Source organism: Octopus bimaculoides, chromosome 9 (genome assembly GCF_046866305.1).
Source record: "Octopus bimaculoides isolate indiv1 chromosome 9, ASM4686630v1, whole genome shotgun sequence".
NCBI classification, from domain to species: Eukaryota; Metazoa; Mollusca; class Cephalopoda; order Octopoda; family Octopodidae; genus Octopus; species Octopus bimaculoides.
In genome coordinates, this window is record NC_142936.1 from 77,870,933 (window position 1) to 77,887,066 (window position 16,134).

Here is a 16,134-nt window from a genome sequence, read left to right on the forward strand (position 1 = left end):
CATAATAACACGTGTCTCTTCATTATATATTATAATAACACGTGTCTCTTCATTATATATTATAATAACACGTGTCTCTTCATTATATATTATGATTTTTCAAATTCACCGCGCAAGCGCGGTTTCAATCGGCAGTAGATGAAAAATGCCATATTAGCTTCCGAAATTTCTAAAATCATATTCATAAATTAATACAGGATAGCAAAATTCTAGAATTTTAGCCTTACATGCTAGAAGGAGCAGGTAGGCCACTAGTACTGAAATTTCTAAAAGTTTGCTATCCTATATTGATTTATGAATATGATTTTAGTAGTGGTTAAGAGCGCGGGCTACTAACCCCAAGATTCCGGGTTCGATTCCAGGCAGTGACCTGAACAACAACAACAACAACAATAATAATAATAATAATAATAATAATAATAATAATAACAACAACAACAACATCAAAAAATACCTTAGGAATGAGAACCCAGGTTCAAAATTTCCCCAAGACACCTGATGAAGGCTGGAGGATACATCAGCCGAAAACTTGTGTTAACAACAAACAAGATGAGGACAAATATCCGTCAAATATAAATAATGTAAATAATGTAAATAAGGTACATAGTTCCTCATCTCTTAAATATAGAACTGAACAATGTATTTGTTTTAAATATCAGTTGTTTGTTTTACATAATTTATTTGCTATTTGTTGATTGGCGATATTGGTTAATACTTTTATTCTTGTTTAAACTAAAGGTACTTATTCTGGTGTGACTGGGGTGTAAATCCTAAAATCGAAGTGTCAGATCTGGTTGGCAACAACCGGCGTCCTATTGTCAGTAATAATATGCGAAGGCCACGTGGATTAGTCATTGATGCTAAAGAAAGCATGATCTACTGGGTTGACGATGGCCAAGATACAATTGAATGTATTCAATTCAACGGACGTGCGAGACGAACTCTTGTAGAAGATCCTCAGGCTGATTTCTATGGAATAGCTTTGTACAAGGTAAGTCTTGAAAACCATGGTTTCCTCTTTATGGTAATAGAATAAGGAAATTATTTCACTTTTAAGAGATTATATGTATGAAATATATACAAAACAAAACTGAAACAACAATTGCTTGCATAATTACAAGATTTGTGGGGAGAGAGAGAGAGATAGAGAGAGATAAATAGATAGATAGATAGACAGATAGATAGAGAGAGAGAGAGAGAGAGAGAGAGAGAGAGAGAGAAAGGGAGAGAGAGAGAGAGATAGATGAGATTGTGGTATGTTGATACTACTCCACAATACCTTCGGACCTACTCAGAGCAGTTAATCTTCCCCAAACGACGTGCGTTCTTTAAAAGCATCAAGGTCGATGAACAACAAAAAGGCTGTGGTAAAATAATTATCTCAAAGAGCAGAGAAATATTTTGATTTTAAAATTTTGAACCCACCAAACAATATACGAGTAGCAGTGCATTATTGAATGCCACGTGCGATTGCAAATTTGCTATTGGATTGGGTATACTCAAAATAATACAACCAATGACAAACAACCTCAGCAAATATCTTCAGGTGAAGACTGTGTATGTTATAAAACAACTAGATGATCAGTTACAGCAACCACAGAAATTTACACTGACTTCTGAAATAAAGGATACTTTGAAAGTGTTCGGAAATGCGCTGACAAAGGTGAAATTACTGAAGAAATTATCGAAGGAACACGATTTTCATTCAAGGATGGAAGAGATTATTATGGTTTAATTAGATTGTAGTAAATATAATTTTAATCATACTGAATAATGTGTTCAACAGTCTGAAGTCTCTGAAGATTTTCTGTCTGATATATTGTAGGTAGGGTCCCAGATACGATGCAATAATATTTTGGTCTTTAAATGTATTGGGTGGAAGATCGATTATTTTCAATTATATAAAATCACTGAACAGATTCATTGCGTAATGGGAATGTTAGGGGAAGGTTTCATCTTTATCATACGAGGTCTGATCAATAAGTATCAAGAATGTTGCCATAGTAATGAAGCTAAAGCAGGCAGAGTAAAGTCACTTGGCAAAGATTGATTTTGAACATTGCTGTAAAATATTCCTCATGTATCAATAATAAAGTAATTCCTCAATTGGAAATAGTATAAAACGGTTATGAGAAATATTTGAACTTCTTGACAGAGCTGCATAAAATCTGATCTTATACTTCGAATAAGCATTGTTTTATTCGTAGCTACCCATTTACATTGTGAGGAATGATAAGGTTAGACGTGAATTATTTTTTTAAATAATATAGTGTTTGTTAAGTTATCTTGATTGGCACATTGAGCACGTTAACATACTTCTTAACGCACTGAAACAGTTTAACTTGTCGGCTTTTTTGTTTATATTTTGAAGGTTAATAAGTATATGTCGCCATGGAATTTACTACGTTCCATTATCTTTGCTTCGGCCATGGTAAGACGCGGGTAAAAATGCCAAATGAACATCGTTCAATATAATTTACCACATGTAAACATAAGGTTGATATCTTGTCAAAAAAAAAAAAAAGGGTTATTTCAGCTAAATAATAAGATTCTATAATTTAAAGAAATGGAGATTGCGAAGATATATTGTTCATAATTTCCTTCTAAAATTGGAATCCTTAATAAAACAGAAAAAATGGCTACAACTAAAGTTCGGTATTTAAACTCGGCCAAAATTTATATTTTCTCTTGAAGATGTTATCGATTTTCAAACACAAATGACTAAAATTCCCGATTTAGGAAAGCAAACTTGATATTATGAAAGGATTTACACTTGAATGAACTTATATTAAATATTGTTTTTCAGAAACCGATTTTATAATAGACAAATCTAATGAATTATGGGTTGATTTTCAGAATATATTATTTGTAACAGAACAGAGCCGTTCCGAAGGTCATTTAAATGTATACAGCAAGCTAAATGGCCAACTTATTATCAGCTACACACTGAGTCATATACCTTATGGGATTATTATGTACGATGAAGCGACGCAGCCTGGCAATTCTGGTGAGTAGTCTGTCAATTTCTGGCGTTAATTTTACTTGCCGAAAAGATCTCATATATGAAAATATATTTGTATAACGATCGTGAATAGGTTTTTAAATATCCGCTAAACATCTTTTTTAAAACTGATCCTGTCATCTAGCTGTAGATAATATTATATGATTACAAAGTTCTCTGTATTAAGCAGATAAATAACGCGCTAATTGACAAGTATTTTAACTATGCTAAGTAATGTGTTCAACAGTGAGATAGCATAGGTCTGCATATTAATTCATACAAGTTTGAGAAATTGTAGTAGTGTTCCATATACAATGCAATAGTATTCTGGTCTTCAAATCTTTTGAGTAGTAGATCGATTATTTTCAGTTATACAAGATCACTGAAAAGATTTATAACGTAATATGAATATTAGAAAAAAGGTTTCAACTTCCTTATATATATCCGCTTGTCATTATTGTTTGATTGAAAAGCAATCGTAACAGTTCTAATATGGCAAACGAACCCGGTAACTTTCACGAATGAAGACTATATTCATATGGAGAAGAGACAAATATTGTTGAACAATATTTATATCAACCAAATGAAAACATGAGATACTGAAAGAGGACAACAGAGTCCCAATTAATTAAAATTGAAAATGAGCAATATGTTAAAGGGTAGAATAATTGGATCGTTGACAGACGACACAGTCACAACTCCGACGTGGTATTTAAGAATCTGCATATGTTGACGAAGTTGAACAATTTGGAATTGTTTTCTTTGATGATATCTATGTTAATTCTGAATATAGATTTGTCAATATTTGTACTGGGTCTTTACGTTCTGTGTTTGTTTCAAAACCCACCGAGGTCAGCGTTGCTTTCACTCTTTCAGGTTCGATAAAATAACAATAAAGTATTGTGGACGTCTTTATCGTCTGTTTCTTTCCCTCTAAACTTGCGACTTCCTTCTATTTTAGAAACAGTTCTCACTATGTTCCTTATAACGTCCGCAGAAAACCAATTTTTAAAAATTTATATGATCCTTCTACACTGTTTTCATCAATATTATCGTCTTTAATGTATTCATTGTATTATTTCAGTTAATACGTTTAAACAAATATATGTCATTTCTGTAGAAATTTGTGACGCTCTCGAATGTGAACATTTCTGTGTCCACAATCCAATCATGGGTCCTGCCTGCCACTGTAGTGAAGGATACGAGTTAAATATCACTGACCATCGGACATGTAAAGGTGAGAACATTACCCGATCTGACTCAATTGCATGTTTATAACATAAAATATTCGGAATAAATGAAAAATATTTAAACTCTTTTTACATACATTTTGAAACGATGCGCTCATTGTTTTTTGACACCGCTCTTAAACATCTGCTGGACATTTGATTAAAGGTTTTCTAGTCGATACCATCTCGCTTGTTCTTTTTGAGACATAAACTATCTATCTGCACTATTCGTTGCATTCTTTTCTCTATCTTTTCTTTTAGAGAGATTAAGTTGTCATTTGAGATCGACTGTTATTTATAGAATGTTTAGTGATGATGTGTGGAGGCGCAATGACCCAGTGGTTAGGGCAGCGGCCTCGCGGTCATAGGATCGCGGTTTCGATTCCCAGACCGGGCGTTGTGAGTGTTCATTGAGCGAAAACACTTAGAGCTCCACGAGGCTCCGGCAGGGGATGGTAGCGAACCCTGCTGTACTCTTTCACCACAACTTTCTCTCAGTCTTACTTCCTGTTTCTGTTGTGCCTGTAATTCAAAGGGTCAGCCTTGTCACACTGTCACACTGAATATCCCCGAGAACTACGTTAAGGGTACACGTGTCTGTGGAGTGCTCAGCCACTTGCACGTTAATTTCACGAGCAGGCTGTTCCGTTGATCGGATCAACTGGAATCCTCGACGTCGTAAGCGACGGAGTGCCGACAAAAGTGATGATGTAAAAGGCTCCTTTGTTAGTTCACATTTTAAAATGCATTACTAATTGCATGGGTTCTGACTTCCGATTTTATTCATTTAAACGTCTACTTTTATGTTTGTGTTTTTTTTTTTTTTTGTTCAAAGTTTATTCCGCTACATTCATGCAAATTGATTCGACTGAGAAGCCACTGCAATCAACACATCACTGCATCTTGCATAGGAGGTAGATCAACATTAACTTCTTTCCTGCCATGTGATAGGTTGATTAGTGTTATTTGTTTCGGCTTTCTGCGCAGTGTACTAAAATCCTGCTGATGTCAACTTAGCCATTTCATACTCTGGAGAACGATAAAGTAAATACTGCATGCACCTTGACTGACAGGTGGATGTAGTGACCTGGCTAACGGTGGTGAGCCTATTTTGTTATCGCAAAGGCACGTGGGTTAGTGGTTAGGGTATTCGGCTCTCGATCGCGAGGTTGTGAATTCAATTCCCAGCGGTGTCTTGTGTTCTTGAGCAAGAAACTTTATTTCACGTTGCTCCAGTCCAGTCAGCTGGCAAAAATGAGTTATACCTGTGTTTCAAAGGGCCAGCCTTGTCACACTCTGTGTCACGCTGAATCTCCCTGAGAACTATATAAAGGGTACACGTGTCTGTGGAGTGCTCAGCGACTTGCTCGTTAATTTCACGAGCAGGCTGTTCCATTGGTGAATCAACTGGGACCCTCGTCGTCGTAACTGACGGAGTGCCATTCATAATGTTATCGGATTCGTTAATTGTAGTATCTTGATAGCATCAATGAAACGATAGAATAAAAATATGCCTTTGCACTAAAGTGTGATAAATATAAGAATGGAAAGGAGGTGGCAAAACAGATCCCCCTCCTCTCCTCGCTGGTGGATTATCGACTTGTATTTAAAGCGTACACGAAATAAAAACGAAAGAAAAATATGAACAGTATATAAAGAAACATGATTTATGAATTTATAACCTTGCTGAATATAGTCTACAGTTATAACATCGCAGGAAGGAATTTTAGCAGCAGTTTCTATAACGTGAGCGACCGGGTATGAAGTGAAGTGCAAACAAAATGCAGTTGAAAACCTTCGGAAACTCTCAGTAATTCAAGCATATGTAAGGGAGAAAACTCAGAAGAGACAAGGGAGACTACTTTATCATTCCTTTCCCCCACTCTTTCTTTTGTCCTTGTAATAATTGGTTTTAACATGGGATGGTTTAGCAGAATCATTTGAATATCGAACAAAATGATTTGTGCTAGAATCTCCCCGCTCTTTATGTTCTTAGTACAAATCCACCTGACGGCAACATTGTATTTCGTCCTTTCAGATATACAGTTAACCAGTTGTTTGCACTTTGGAAATCTTACAACCTACAATATAAAATTAACATAAAAGAAAACAATGAAATTATTAATATTTTTATTGTTTTAACATGTGGCAATTCGTCCGTCGCTAGGTTTTGAGTTCAAATTACGCCGAGGTCGACTTTTCCTTTCATCATTTCGGGTTCGATAAAATAAGTACCAGTTGGATGTAATTCACTGACCCCAATTGTTGTTGTTGTTGTTGTTGTTATTATTATTATTATTATTATTATTATTATTATTAAGGCGGCGAGCTGGTGGAATCGTTAGCATGCTGGCGAAATGCTTAGTGGTATTTCGCCCGTCGCTACGTTTTGGGTTCAAATCCCTCCGAGGTCAACTTTGCATTTCATCCTTTCAGGGTCGATGAAATAAGCACCAGTGAAACACTGGGGTCAATGTAATCGATTTGTACCCTCAAAGAAAGGATTATCATTATTATTATTATTATTATTACTATTATTATTAGGCAGCGAGCTAACAGAATCGTTAGCACGCCGGGCGAAATGCTTAGCGGCATTTCGTCTTTCTTTACGTTCTGAGTTCAAATTCCGCCGTAGTCGACTTTGCCTGTCATCATTTCGGGGTCGATAAATTAAGTACCAATTGCATACTGGGACCGATCTAATCGACTGGCCCACTTCCCCAAAAATTTTGCGCCTTGTGCCAAGAGTAGAAAAGATTATTATTATTATTATTATTATTATTATTATTATTATTATTATTATTATTGCAGTGGATTCTGAATTCCCCCAGCCTTACCATGTGTATTCCATGGAGGAAGGAATATGTTCGTTCCCACCGAACCTTGCTGATATCGATCTGGAAAACATGACGTTAAGTAAACAATGCTTTCTTATGGACAACAAGGGATACCTGGCACTGGGGATGCATGCTCGCCGAGACACCTTATATTTCTCAACCAACAATACAGAAAAGTGGATCAATAGAGTCCGTATGGAGTATGGTGCTTCGTTTGAATATCTAATCGGTGGTGTGGGCATTGTTAGAGGTAAATATGTTACGCTTTTATTTATTAGGTGAAATAGCATTAATCATGCAGTTACAGTCCACGTTGTGGTCAAATTTTTGCTGCTCTTCGCCACTCAGCCACAAACTTTTATTCATTTCTTAGGTACCTACAAACGTAATTATGGTATAGGATAGTAACATGTTGTTTCTCAGATGTGAAGGTGTGCATATAAAAATGAACTGAGGTAAAGTGAATTATTTTTAAACGGAAATCACAAGCGCCGTGAAATGGAATTACAGTGAACTAACCTCAAAATATGGCCCCTTGCATTTACTCACATTACTGCACATTTGCATGTAAGACGAATGTCAGCTTAGATGTGAGCGATTCTATTAACTGCGAATCAAAATCATAACCTGTAAATACATACCTTGATACTGTGTGGACTGAGATCACTGTTGACAGGCCCCTGATATTTACTTAAATGTTAACACTCGTGGTATGCAAACCATTAGCTCCTATTTTGTGTAGCTTCTGTAATTGTTGAGTATATAAACAGATTGGCTGCTTGTTTCTCTGAGATTGGTCAAATTTATTAGACACCTCTGATGAGAATCTTAATATTCGAAAATCAATTCAGATTTTTAATCACTTTTGCAACCTACGGAAATTTAGCTAAATTATCCCTGTTTATAAATCTTCTGTATAGGTTACACATAAACGATAATAATTACTAGTATTAAGGAGGTGGCGAGCTAGAAGAATCGTTAGTACGCTGGGCAAAATGCTTAGCGGCATTTCGTCCGTCCTTACGTCCAAAATCCGCCATGGGCAACTTTGCCTTTCATTTTTCGAGGTCGATAAATTAAGTTCCAAATGAGCGCTGCGTTCGATGTAATCGACTTACCCTTTCCCCGAAGTTACTGGCCTTGTGCCAAACTTTGAAACCATTATTAAGAAGGCAGTAGCTGGCAGAATAGGTAGCATATCAGAGAAAATACTTAGAAATATTCCGTTCGTGTACACATTCTGAGTTAAAATTTGCTTTTCGTGATCGTTGAAATCAGTACCAGTTGAGCACTAGCGTCGATATAATCGACTTGCCCCTTCTCACCAAATTTTAGGCCGTGTACCTATAGTAGAAAGGGTTATTATTATTATAATTATTATTATTATTATTATTATTATTATTTATTTATTTATTTATTTTTTTCCATGTAACAGGCATTGTTCTTGACTGGATTTCGTCAAACCTCTACTGGACTGACAGTCTACTTCGAACTATAAATGTGGCACGAGCAGATGGCATGTACCAACAGGTTCTGATTGATTCCGATTTAGAGAATCCTGTTGGAATTGCTGTACACCCTGGTAAAAGGTAAGTGAGACATTTCTTGATATTATATAACATTAGCAGAATTAGTAGGTTAGTAAAGTCGGTAGAATAATGGACAAAATGTTTAGTTGTCTTTATCGTTCCTTTTTTTTTTTTTTTTAACCTTCCGAGTTCAAATTCCACCGAAGTCATCTTCGCGTTTTATCATTTCGACTTTGCCGAAATAAGTGCCAGTTATATGTACAGGGAAAAAGCGTCAATATAATCTATTATTATATTTTCCTTCCAAAGTTATATCTGTGCTAGGAATCATTGACGAATCTATAGACATTCGGTCGATTTCTATTATTTATTTTTGTTCCTCTCGACTTTGTGTACTTTCGTTCAGAATTTAAGTTTGTTTTTTTTATGAAAGCTTTCAAGCCAGCTGTCTGCAATATGGGGATGTAATATGAGTCTAGTCGAATTAATCAAGAACACCCTTCATTATTAAAGTTGGCATCAAGACGTCGAGCTGGCAGAATCTATGGTACGCTGGATGAAATACCTAGCAGTATTTCGTCCGTCGCTACATTCTGAGTTCAAATTTCGCTGTGGTCAACTTTGCCTTTCAGCCTTTCGGGGTCAATAAATTAAGTACCAGTTGAACACTGGGGTCGATGTAATCGACTCATTCCCTCCCCACAAATGGCTGCCCTCGTGGCAAAATTTGAAACCATTATTAAAGTTGGTCTTGTGTTTAATTGAATACAATAACGAAAAAAAAAATAGACTACAATAGACTGAGATGTTATCCAAAGAAAGGTTACTCCTTTACACCATAAAGAAAGTTGCTAAGCACCGAGATTTAAAAATCCTCTGGGCGAGGGTACTTAGAAGACATTACCTCACAGTCCCTTTACTTGATAAAAATGAAAACTATTGTTTAAATGTCATCCAAAGGGAGATTTATCGTTAATCATCACCTTACCCTTTAAACAAGTTAATAAAAGCCTTATAAAGAGCCTCTAGGAAGGAGTTTATAAAATATTTCGTTACGTTTTATTTAAATGGAAGAAACTAATTGTTAAATATTAGATTCTTTTGATGTATCATTTACTTTACATTAGGCCACTATTATCTATGTTGCTGGCTGTTCTGTTGGAGCAACCTCAGAACGGTGATTGTTGTAATATATTACTCACAGTAGCCATTGTCAGTAGAATCAACACTTTTCTACTGAAATACTGGCTTTCCGCTAACTATTCGCAACGTCAACCCACTCAAAATGTAAGCTGTAAAATGAACACCATTCAATGAATGCATCATAGTTTGCGGTTGCTGAATAAGATTAGTGTAATGACTTTAAATAAGTCAAAGGAAACAAGTTATTACATTTTAAGTGATTGTCATTATTTAGTTACTTTACATAGTGAGTTTAAATCTAAACGTTAGGGCAGCGGACTCGCGGTCATAGGATCGCTGTTTCGATTCCCAGACCGGGCGTTGTGAGTGTTTATTGAGCGAAAACACCTAAAGCTCCACGAGGCTCCGGCAGGGAATGGTGGCGAACCCTGCTGTACTCTTTCACCACAACTTTCTCTCACTCTTACTTCCTGTTTCTGTTGTGCCTGTAATTCAAAGGGTCAGCTTTGTCACACTCTGTGTCACGCTGAATATCCCCGAGAACTACGTTAAGGGTACGCGTGTCTGTGGAGTGCTCAGCCACTTGCACGTTAATTTCACGAGCAGGCTGTTCCGTTGATCAGATCAACTGGAACCCTCGACGTCGTAAGCGACGGAGTGCCAGCAACACACACATAGGAATAAAATAACAATCAAGTATTCCTATTAATTCGATGTTTTCGATTTTACCATTCTTCAAAATTGACGATAGGTCTTAGAGCGTCGAACGAGATGCATTGAAATATTTGTTCCGCCAGGTTAGGTCCCAATTTCAAATCCCGTCGCAGCCTACTTGAATAGTAGATTTAATCTGTAATCTTATTTTATCACCCCCATATTGTCCGTAGGTGACTTAGCCACTTTCAAGATCTCTCTCTGTTTTAACTGTTTCGGAAGCCCTTCAGCATGTTATGGGCATCTCCCCTTTCCCCCAGCCTAAAACGCAGAAAAATTATTCTAAAGTCATTATATTCTGTAGGTTGTTTGAACTTCACACTATAAGTAGACGTTTTTGTCCATATATGGCAACATAAAGAAATTATTCACGCGTATATCTTTTAGATCCTAATTAAAGAATGTTGAAGATTTAAAGAAATGTCTTGATGACAGATTTTTATAATTTTGAAAGAAAGAATTTAAAACGTAAGAATTTTGGCTCTGAGTTTGCTGAGCATGGAAGAAGCAATTCTTCCCAGTAGAGAAACCTGGACGAAATGCCGGCAACAGAATAAATTCCGTTAAAGGTTCAACTGCGAGAAATGAAGAGGATTACAAATTAACTCCAACACTCAAATGATGATTGAATCGAGAAGAAAGCAGCTTGGATCATTGATCGATTATTAACCTCTTCGATAATGACGAGAAATAAAAATTGTAAAAATCAAAAATTATGTTTGCATTCACAGAGTAGGAACGCCTATCGCACTCTTGGTTTCGAATATAATAAATTATTTGAAGAAATTCTTTTTAGGAAATATAGTTATGCATTACATGTTGAATGTGTCATCAATTTATTTTACATATTGATCTATATTGCAGCAAGTTATTTTGGACAGATGCTGGAAATAGTCCTAAAGTGGAATGGTCATACCTTGATGGTTCTGGGCGGTCATTGATAACAAACCGAGATCTTGGCTCTCCATCTCACATCCACATTGACTTTATGAAAGACATGTAAGTAGACCTAAAACAAATAAACCACCAACAAACTGACCTATCACGGTTGACCGACCCAAACAACTACGGAAGCATACAAAATTCATATATCTGTTTTAACAAACATTCAAAATTACAATATTAACTACTTATTTATATTTTCATTACACACACACACACACACACACATATATATATATATATATATATGTGTGTGTGTGTGTGTGTGTGTGTGTGTGTGTGAATACACACAGACACACGCGCGCATATATCTATATATAGATACATATATACACACATACATCCAAAGAATAATTAGATACGTTTTGAAATTTAAAATCCATTCATCTTCTTTCTCTTGACATATTTCTTCTTTTATTGTTTCCAGTTTATACTGGGCCGATTCTGCTTTGGGAAACGTGAAAGAATACAATTTCTCAACAGAAATTATTACAGTCTTGGTTCCAAAGAATAGTGGAATCGAAGGATCGATATACGGCATCAGCATATTCCAGGTTAGTGGATTTCATTTCAAAATTTGTGGTTATACTATATTGTTGGTTTTTCTAATAAGGCCTTATATCTTGATAATTTGAAATCCCAGGAATACAGGGGTCATACATACATACATACATATATATATATATATATATATATATATATATATATATATATATATATATATATATATATATATATATATATATGAGTTCAGCAAACATTTAGATTCGGGTGAATATGGTACTTAAGTTGAGACACCAGAATTTAGTACGGTATTATCCATAAATTTCAAAGTAAAGTGATTAAAATCAAGATAAACAACAAGGATATCCAGAGGTAATGCAGTACGATCGTTTCATGCGACACCATTTAATTGAACAATGTAATCATTGCATCAATTTAAACTGCAGAGCAATTCTCAGCTGCATAAAGACATAGAATTTAATTAAATTAGAACAGATGGACTCATTAGTATAATTATACCAAAAATCTCCAAGAAGTTAAGGAGATAAGACAAAGAACATGTTGCTTCTACTACAACATAGAAATTAATAAATAAAATGTCAAGAAGACTCTGCCTGTGATTGATTTTTTTTTTTTAGTTTTAATTTATAGACTAGTTTATCAAATTTTGCATATCTAAGGCTTGAGAGAATAAAGGACATTATCAATTAGGGGTAGGCGTGAGAGAGCAGGCAGAAATCATAGTTGGTATAGTCATAAAATCATGAGGTTTGGTAAAGGAAAACTTAAAACAAGATGCTGGCTGACAACTAAGGGGGTCTCCTTAGTGGGCGACTCCTAATATAAACTTGTGTTTATTCTTATTTCTCCTACATCTGCTCTGTAATTCATAGCTGGTAGCACTACACCTTATAGAAGTTGGAGAACCGATTATAGCAGTGACTCGATCAATTCCTAGCAATATCTAAAGAAGGAATTTTTATATTCCGAAATATTATATCAGGCTATAAATAATTAAATTATAACAGTTATTATAGTCCACTCTGCATTGTTGTGCCATTCAAGACACGTTATATTTCATATATATATATATATATATATATATATATATATAAATATATGCATATATCCATACATATATGTACATACCTACATATATATGTATATATACATGCATATATGGGTACAGGACATCAAAAACTGTTGAACACAATGAAAAACGAAAACATAAAAACAAAACATAGAAAACGAACTTCTTTGCGAACAACGGAAAAACCCCCCCAGAGAAACGAGACATGCAACATAAAGAGTATACCCCTTCGTCAGTTGCCCCTGTTTTAACTACTACGCGTTTCGAAGGCAAGGACAATACGCGACTTCGTTGAAACAGTCCTTCCCGCAAAGCAAATTAAATAAAATTTGGGATTTTTGCGGAGGGTGAATGTGTTACCAAGAACAGGACAGTGAGAACAAGGCAGTAAAAACAAACGGTGAGGGTTGTTGAGCCAAGCCGAGAGAAAAATTATTATGAACGCTAGGTAGACGAGCCATGAGAGAAGAGACAGGAAAAGGCACGTCTTTTCTTTAGGAAGGCAGTGGACAGAAAGAGAGATCTCCTTTCGTCAAGTGTCAGCGACGAGAGGGTCAAGGAGGAAGAGTGAGAGAGAGAGGGAACGGTGAAAGGGAGAGTAGAATAGAGAAAGGGTGGGAGAGAAAGACAAAGAATGAAGAACAAGAGAGGGAGAGAGATAGACAGAGAAGAGATAGTAGAAGAGTGTGCATCGTAATTATTAAGATAAAACTTACTTGAAGGCAATGCGTGGCGTTCGATCATATAATAATAAAAATAATATATAAATATATGCATATATCCATACATATATGTACATACCTACATATATATGTATATATACTTGCATATATGGGTACAGGGCATCAAAAAAGACGTTGAACACAACTAGAAACGAAAACATAAATACAAAACATAGAAAACGAACTTCTTTGCCCATTTGAAAATGCATAACTGAGACAACTCTGCTACATAAATGAATGAAGTAAATAGACACAGTGTTTGAAAGTTAATACGATAGTTAAAGATGGGATGAGTTGAAAGAGATTTAACAATGATTTTTTTATATTGGACTTCTAGACCAAATATTGATTTCAAATTTTGGTACCAGGCCAGCAATTTCCGGGGAGGGGTAAGTCGATTATATTGACCCCCAGTGCTTTCTACTGATACTTACTTTATCGACTCAAGAAGATGAGAGGCTAAGTCAAACTTGGTGGAATTTGAACTTGGAACGTAAAAAACAAACGACAAGTCGCTTAACACTTTGCCTGGCATGCTAACGATTTCGCTTGCTCGCCACCTTGTTCTAAACAAAAGAAAATATTAAGTAACAAGTATAAATGATTGATATATCTTGTGAATACAGGAGCCAATGATTTTTCGTTAAACCTCATGTATAATATGTTTCTTTATTCCACAACCAGAATTATGCATCATCATCATCATCATCATCATCATCATCATCATCATCATCATCATCATCATCAAGCGACGACGGCGACGATGAGAACGAGGAGGAGATGGACGACGACGACGATGATGATGACGATGACGATGATGTTGCAGCAGGCTGAATACCATGGATTACTCAAATGTTATCCATGGTTAAATGTAGGTGTGTCCGTGTAGGGGGTATCATTCCCATCCGTGATAGCACAAATTCGAAATAAATACCGCAAAATATTTCGTGTGATACTCCAAAAGCTTCTCTCAATCAGTTGTTTTAGACACAGCACAATAGCAATGACATAATACGCACTACTGTCCTTTTCTCTGGTGGTTAAATATCGCCCCTGGCGTGACTCTCCGTAGTGTATGTGAAAAGTTACAGTATCATCAGTGAATGTGGAAGGCCGTTTTCATTGACATGTATATTCGGCACCTCACTCTTGCCTATCAACATACGAGAGATCGTCGAGAGTCTATCTATCTATCTATCTATCTATCTATCTATCTATCTATCTATCTATCTATCTATCTATCTATCTATCTATCTATCTATCTATCTCTCTCTCTCTCTCTATATATATATATATATACACATGCATAAATACAGCTGATATAACCTCAATCATAAAGTAAGACTACAGTTCCTGGATGCTTGATCCAGTAATTCGTACGTATCCTTTAAAATTTTTAAGGAGAGAATACACGTTGCGTCATCCCTCTCCTTATACACTCAGATATATGTAAAGAAAACTGGCCCCTCCATTGCTTGATATCTTGATAGGTATAATTTTTGTCCTAAGTCAAAGCAATTCATTGTAAATTATTGTTGCTGGTTAGTCTCAAGTCAGCTGTAATCGATTAGACCAATATCCAAGAACTACTTCCTCCTCTTGCAAACAGTAGGTTGCGATTTAAGGGAGGTATTTGATTACTATTTCTAGCAGGTCGAGGCATAGTGTCGATGCTCCCTCGCCGGCTTGTATTTGAAGACATTTATCGCAAGTGTGTGAGGTAAATATGAATATATTAACACATGTATCCTTCATTATAGGATTACCTTATATGGACAGATTACACAACCTCAAGGAACGGTATTCATGTAGCACGGCTCGATAATCTGGATAAAGTTCGCGACATAGTGCATCCTGAGTTTGGTAGAGCTCGTGACCTCCTGACCTTTGATGCTTCAAACCAGCCAGACTTTGAAAGTAGGTAGTATATGTTTGTTCTTGTGGTTCCTATTTGCTATTTAGTAAATGTCAGGAAAGAGGAATAACCGTGGTGGCGATGAGTTTTCAAAGAACTACTTTGGAATTGGTCTAATTTGAACTTTTAAAGATTTTCCTTTCATAGCCTTTAAGAAAGGTTTATTTCTTATTTCTAAATTTGTATACACTATGTATACACTAGTGTACTTCGTAAGAATATTTATACACTAGTGTACTTCGTAAGAATATGTATACACTAGTGTACTTCGTAAGAATATGTATACACTAGTGTACTTCGTAAGAATATGTATACACTAGTGTACTTCGTAAGAAGACAAGTGGTTTTACTCCACTGAAGCAGTTGCTGCACATTAAGGGCAAAATCAAAGGGATACAACAGTTTCAGAGTTTTTCAACTTATACCAGTATGAGCCCTTTCAAGAACATTAGTTTACTATCACAATCCACCTGATTATAGATAGAAGGAAGCAATGAAGTCGAAAATA

The 16,134-nt window shown here is 35.8% G+C and overlaps 1 protein-coding gene across 2 annotated transcripts in view; it reads left to right on the plus strand.

The window, feature by feature from the left end:
- Positions 1-16,134, plus strand: part of LOC106868258 (low-density lipoprotein receptor-related protein 5) — a 90,750-nt gene that overhangs the window by 29,722 nt on the left and 44,894 nt on the right. For both annotated transcript variants that reach the window (XM_089357852.1, XM_089357854.1), the window contains exons 3-10: positions 739-991; positions 2,857-3,007; positions 4,122-4,238; positions 7,042-7,317; positions 8,503-8,656; positions 11,318-11,452; positions 11,823-11,949; positions 15,472-15,628. In XM_089357852.1, the coding sequence (XP_089213978.1) occupies positions 739-991; positions 2,857-3,007; positions 4,122-4,238; positions 7,042-7,317; positions 8,503-8,656; positions 11,318-11,452; positions 11,823-11,949; positions 15,472-15,628 (1,370 nt within the window). The remainder of the gene's footprint in view (positions 1-738; positions 992-2,856; positions 3,008-4,121; positions 4,239-7,041; positions 7,318-8,502; positions 8,657-11,317; positions 11,453-11,822; positions 11,950-15,471; positions 15,629-16,134) is intronic.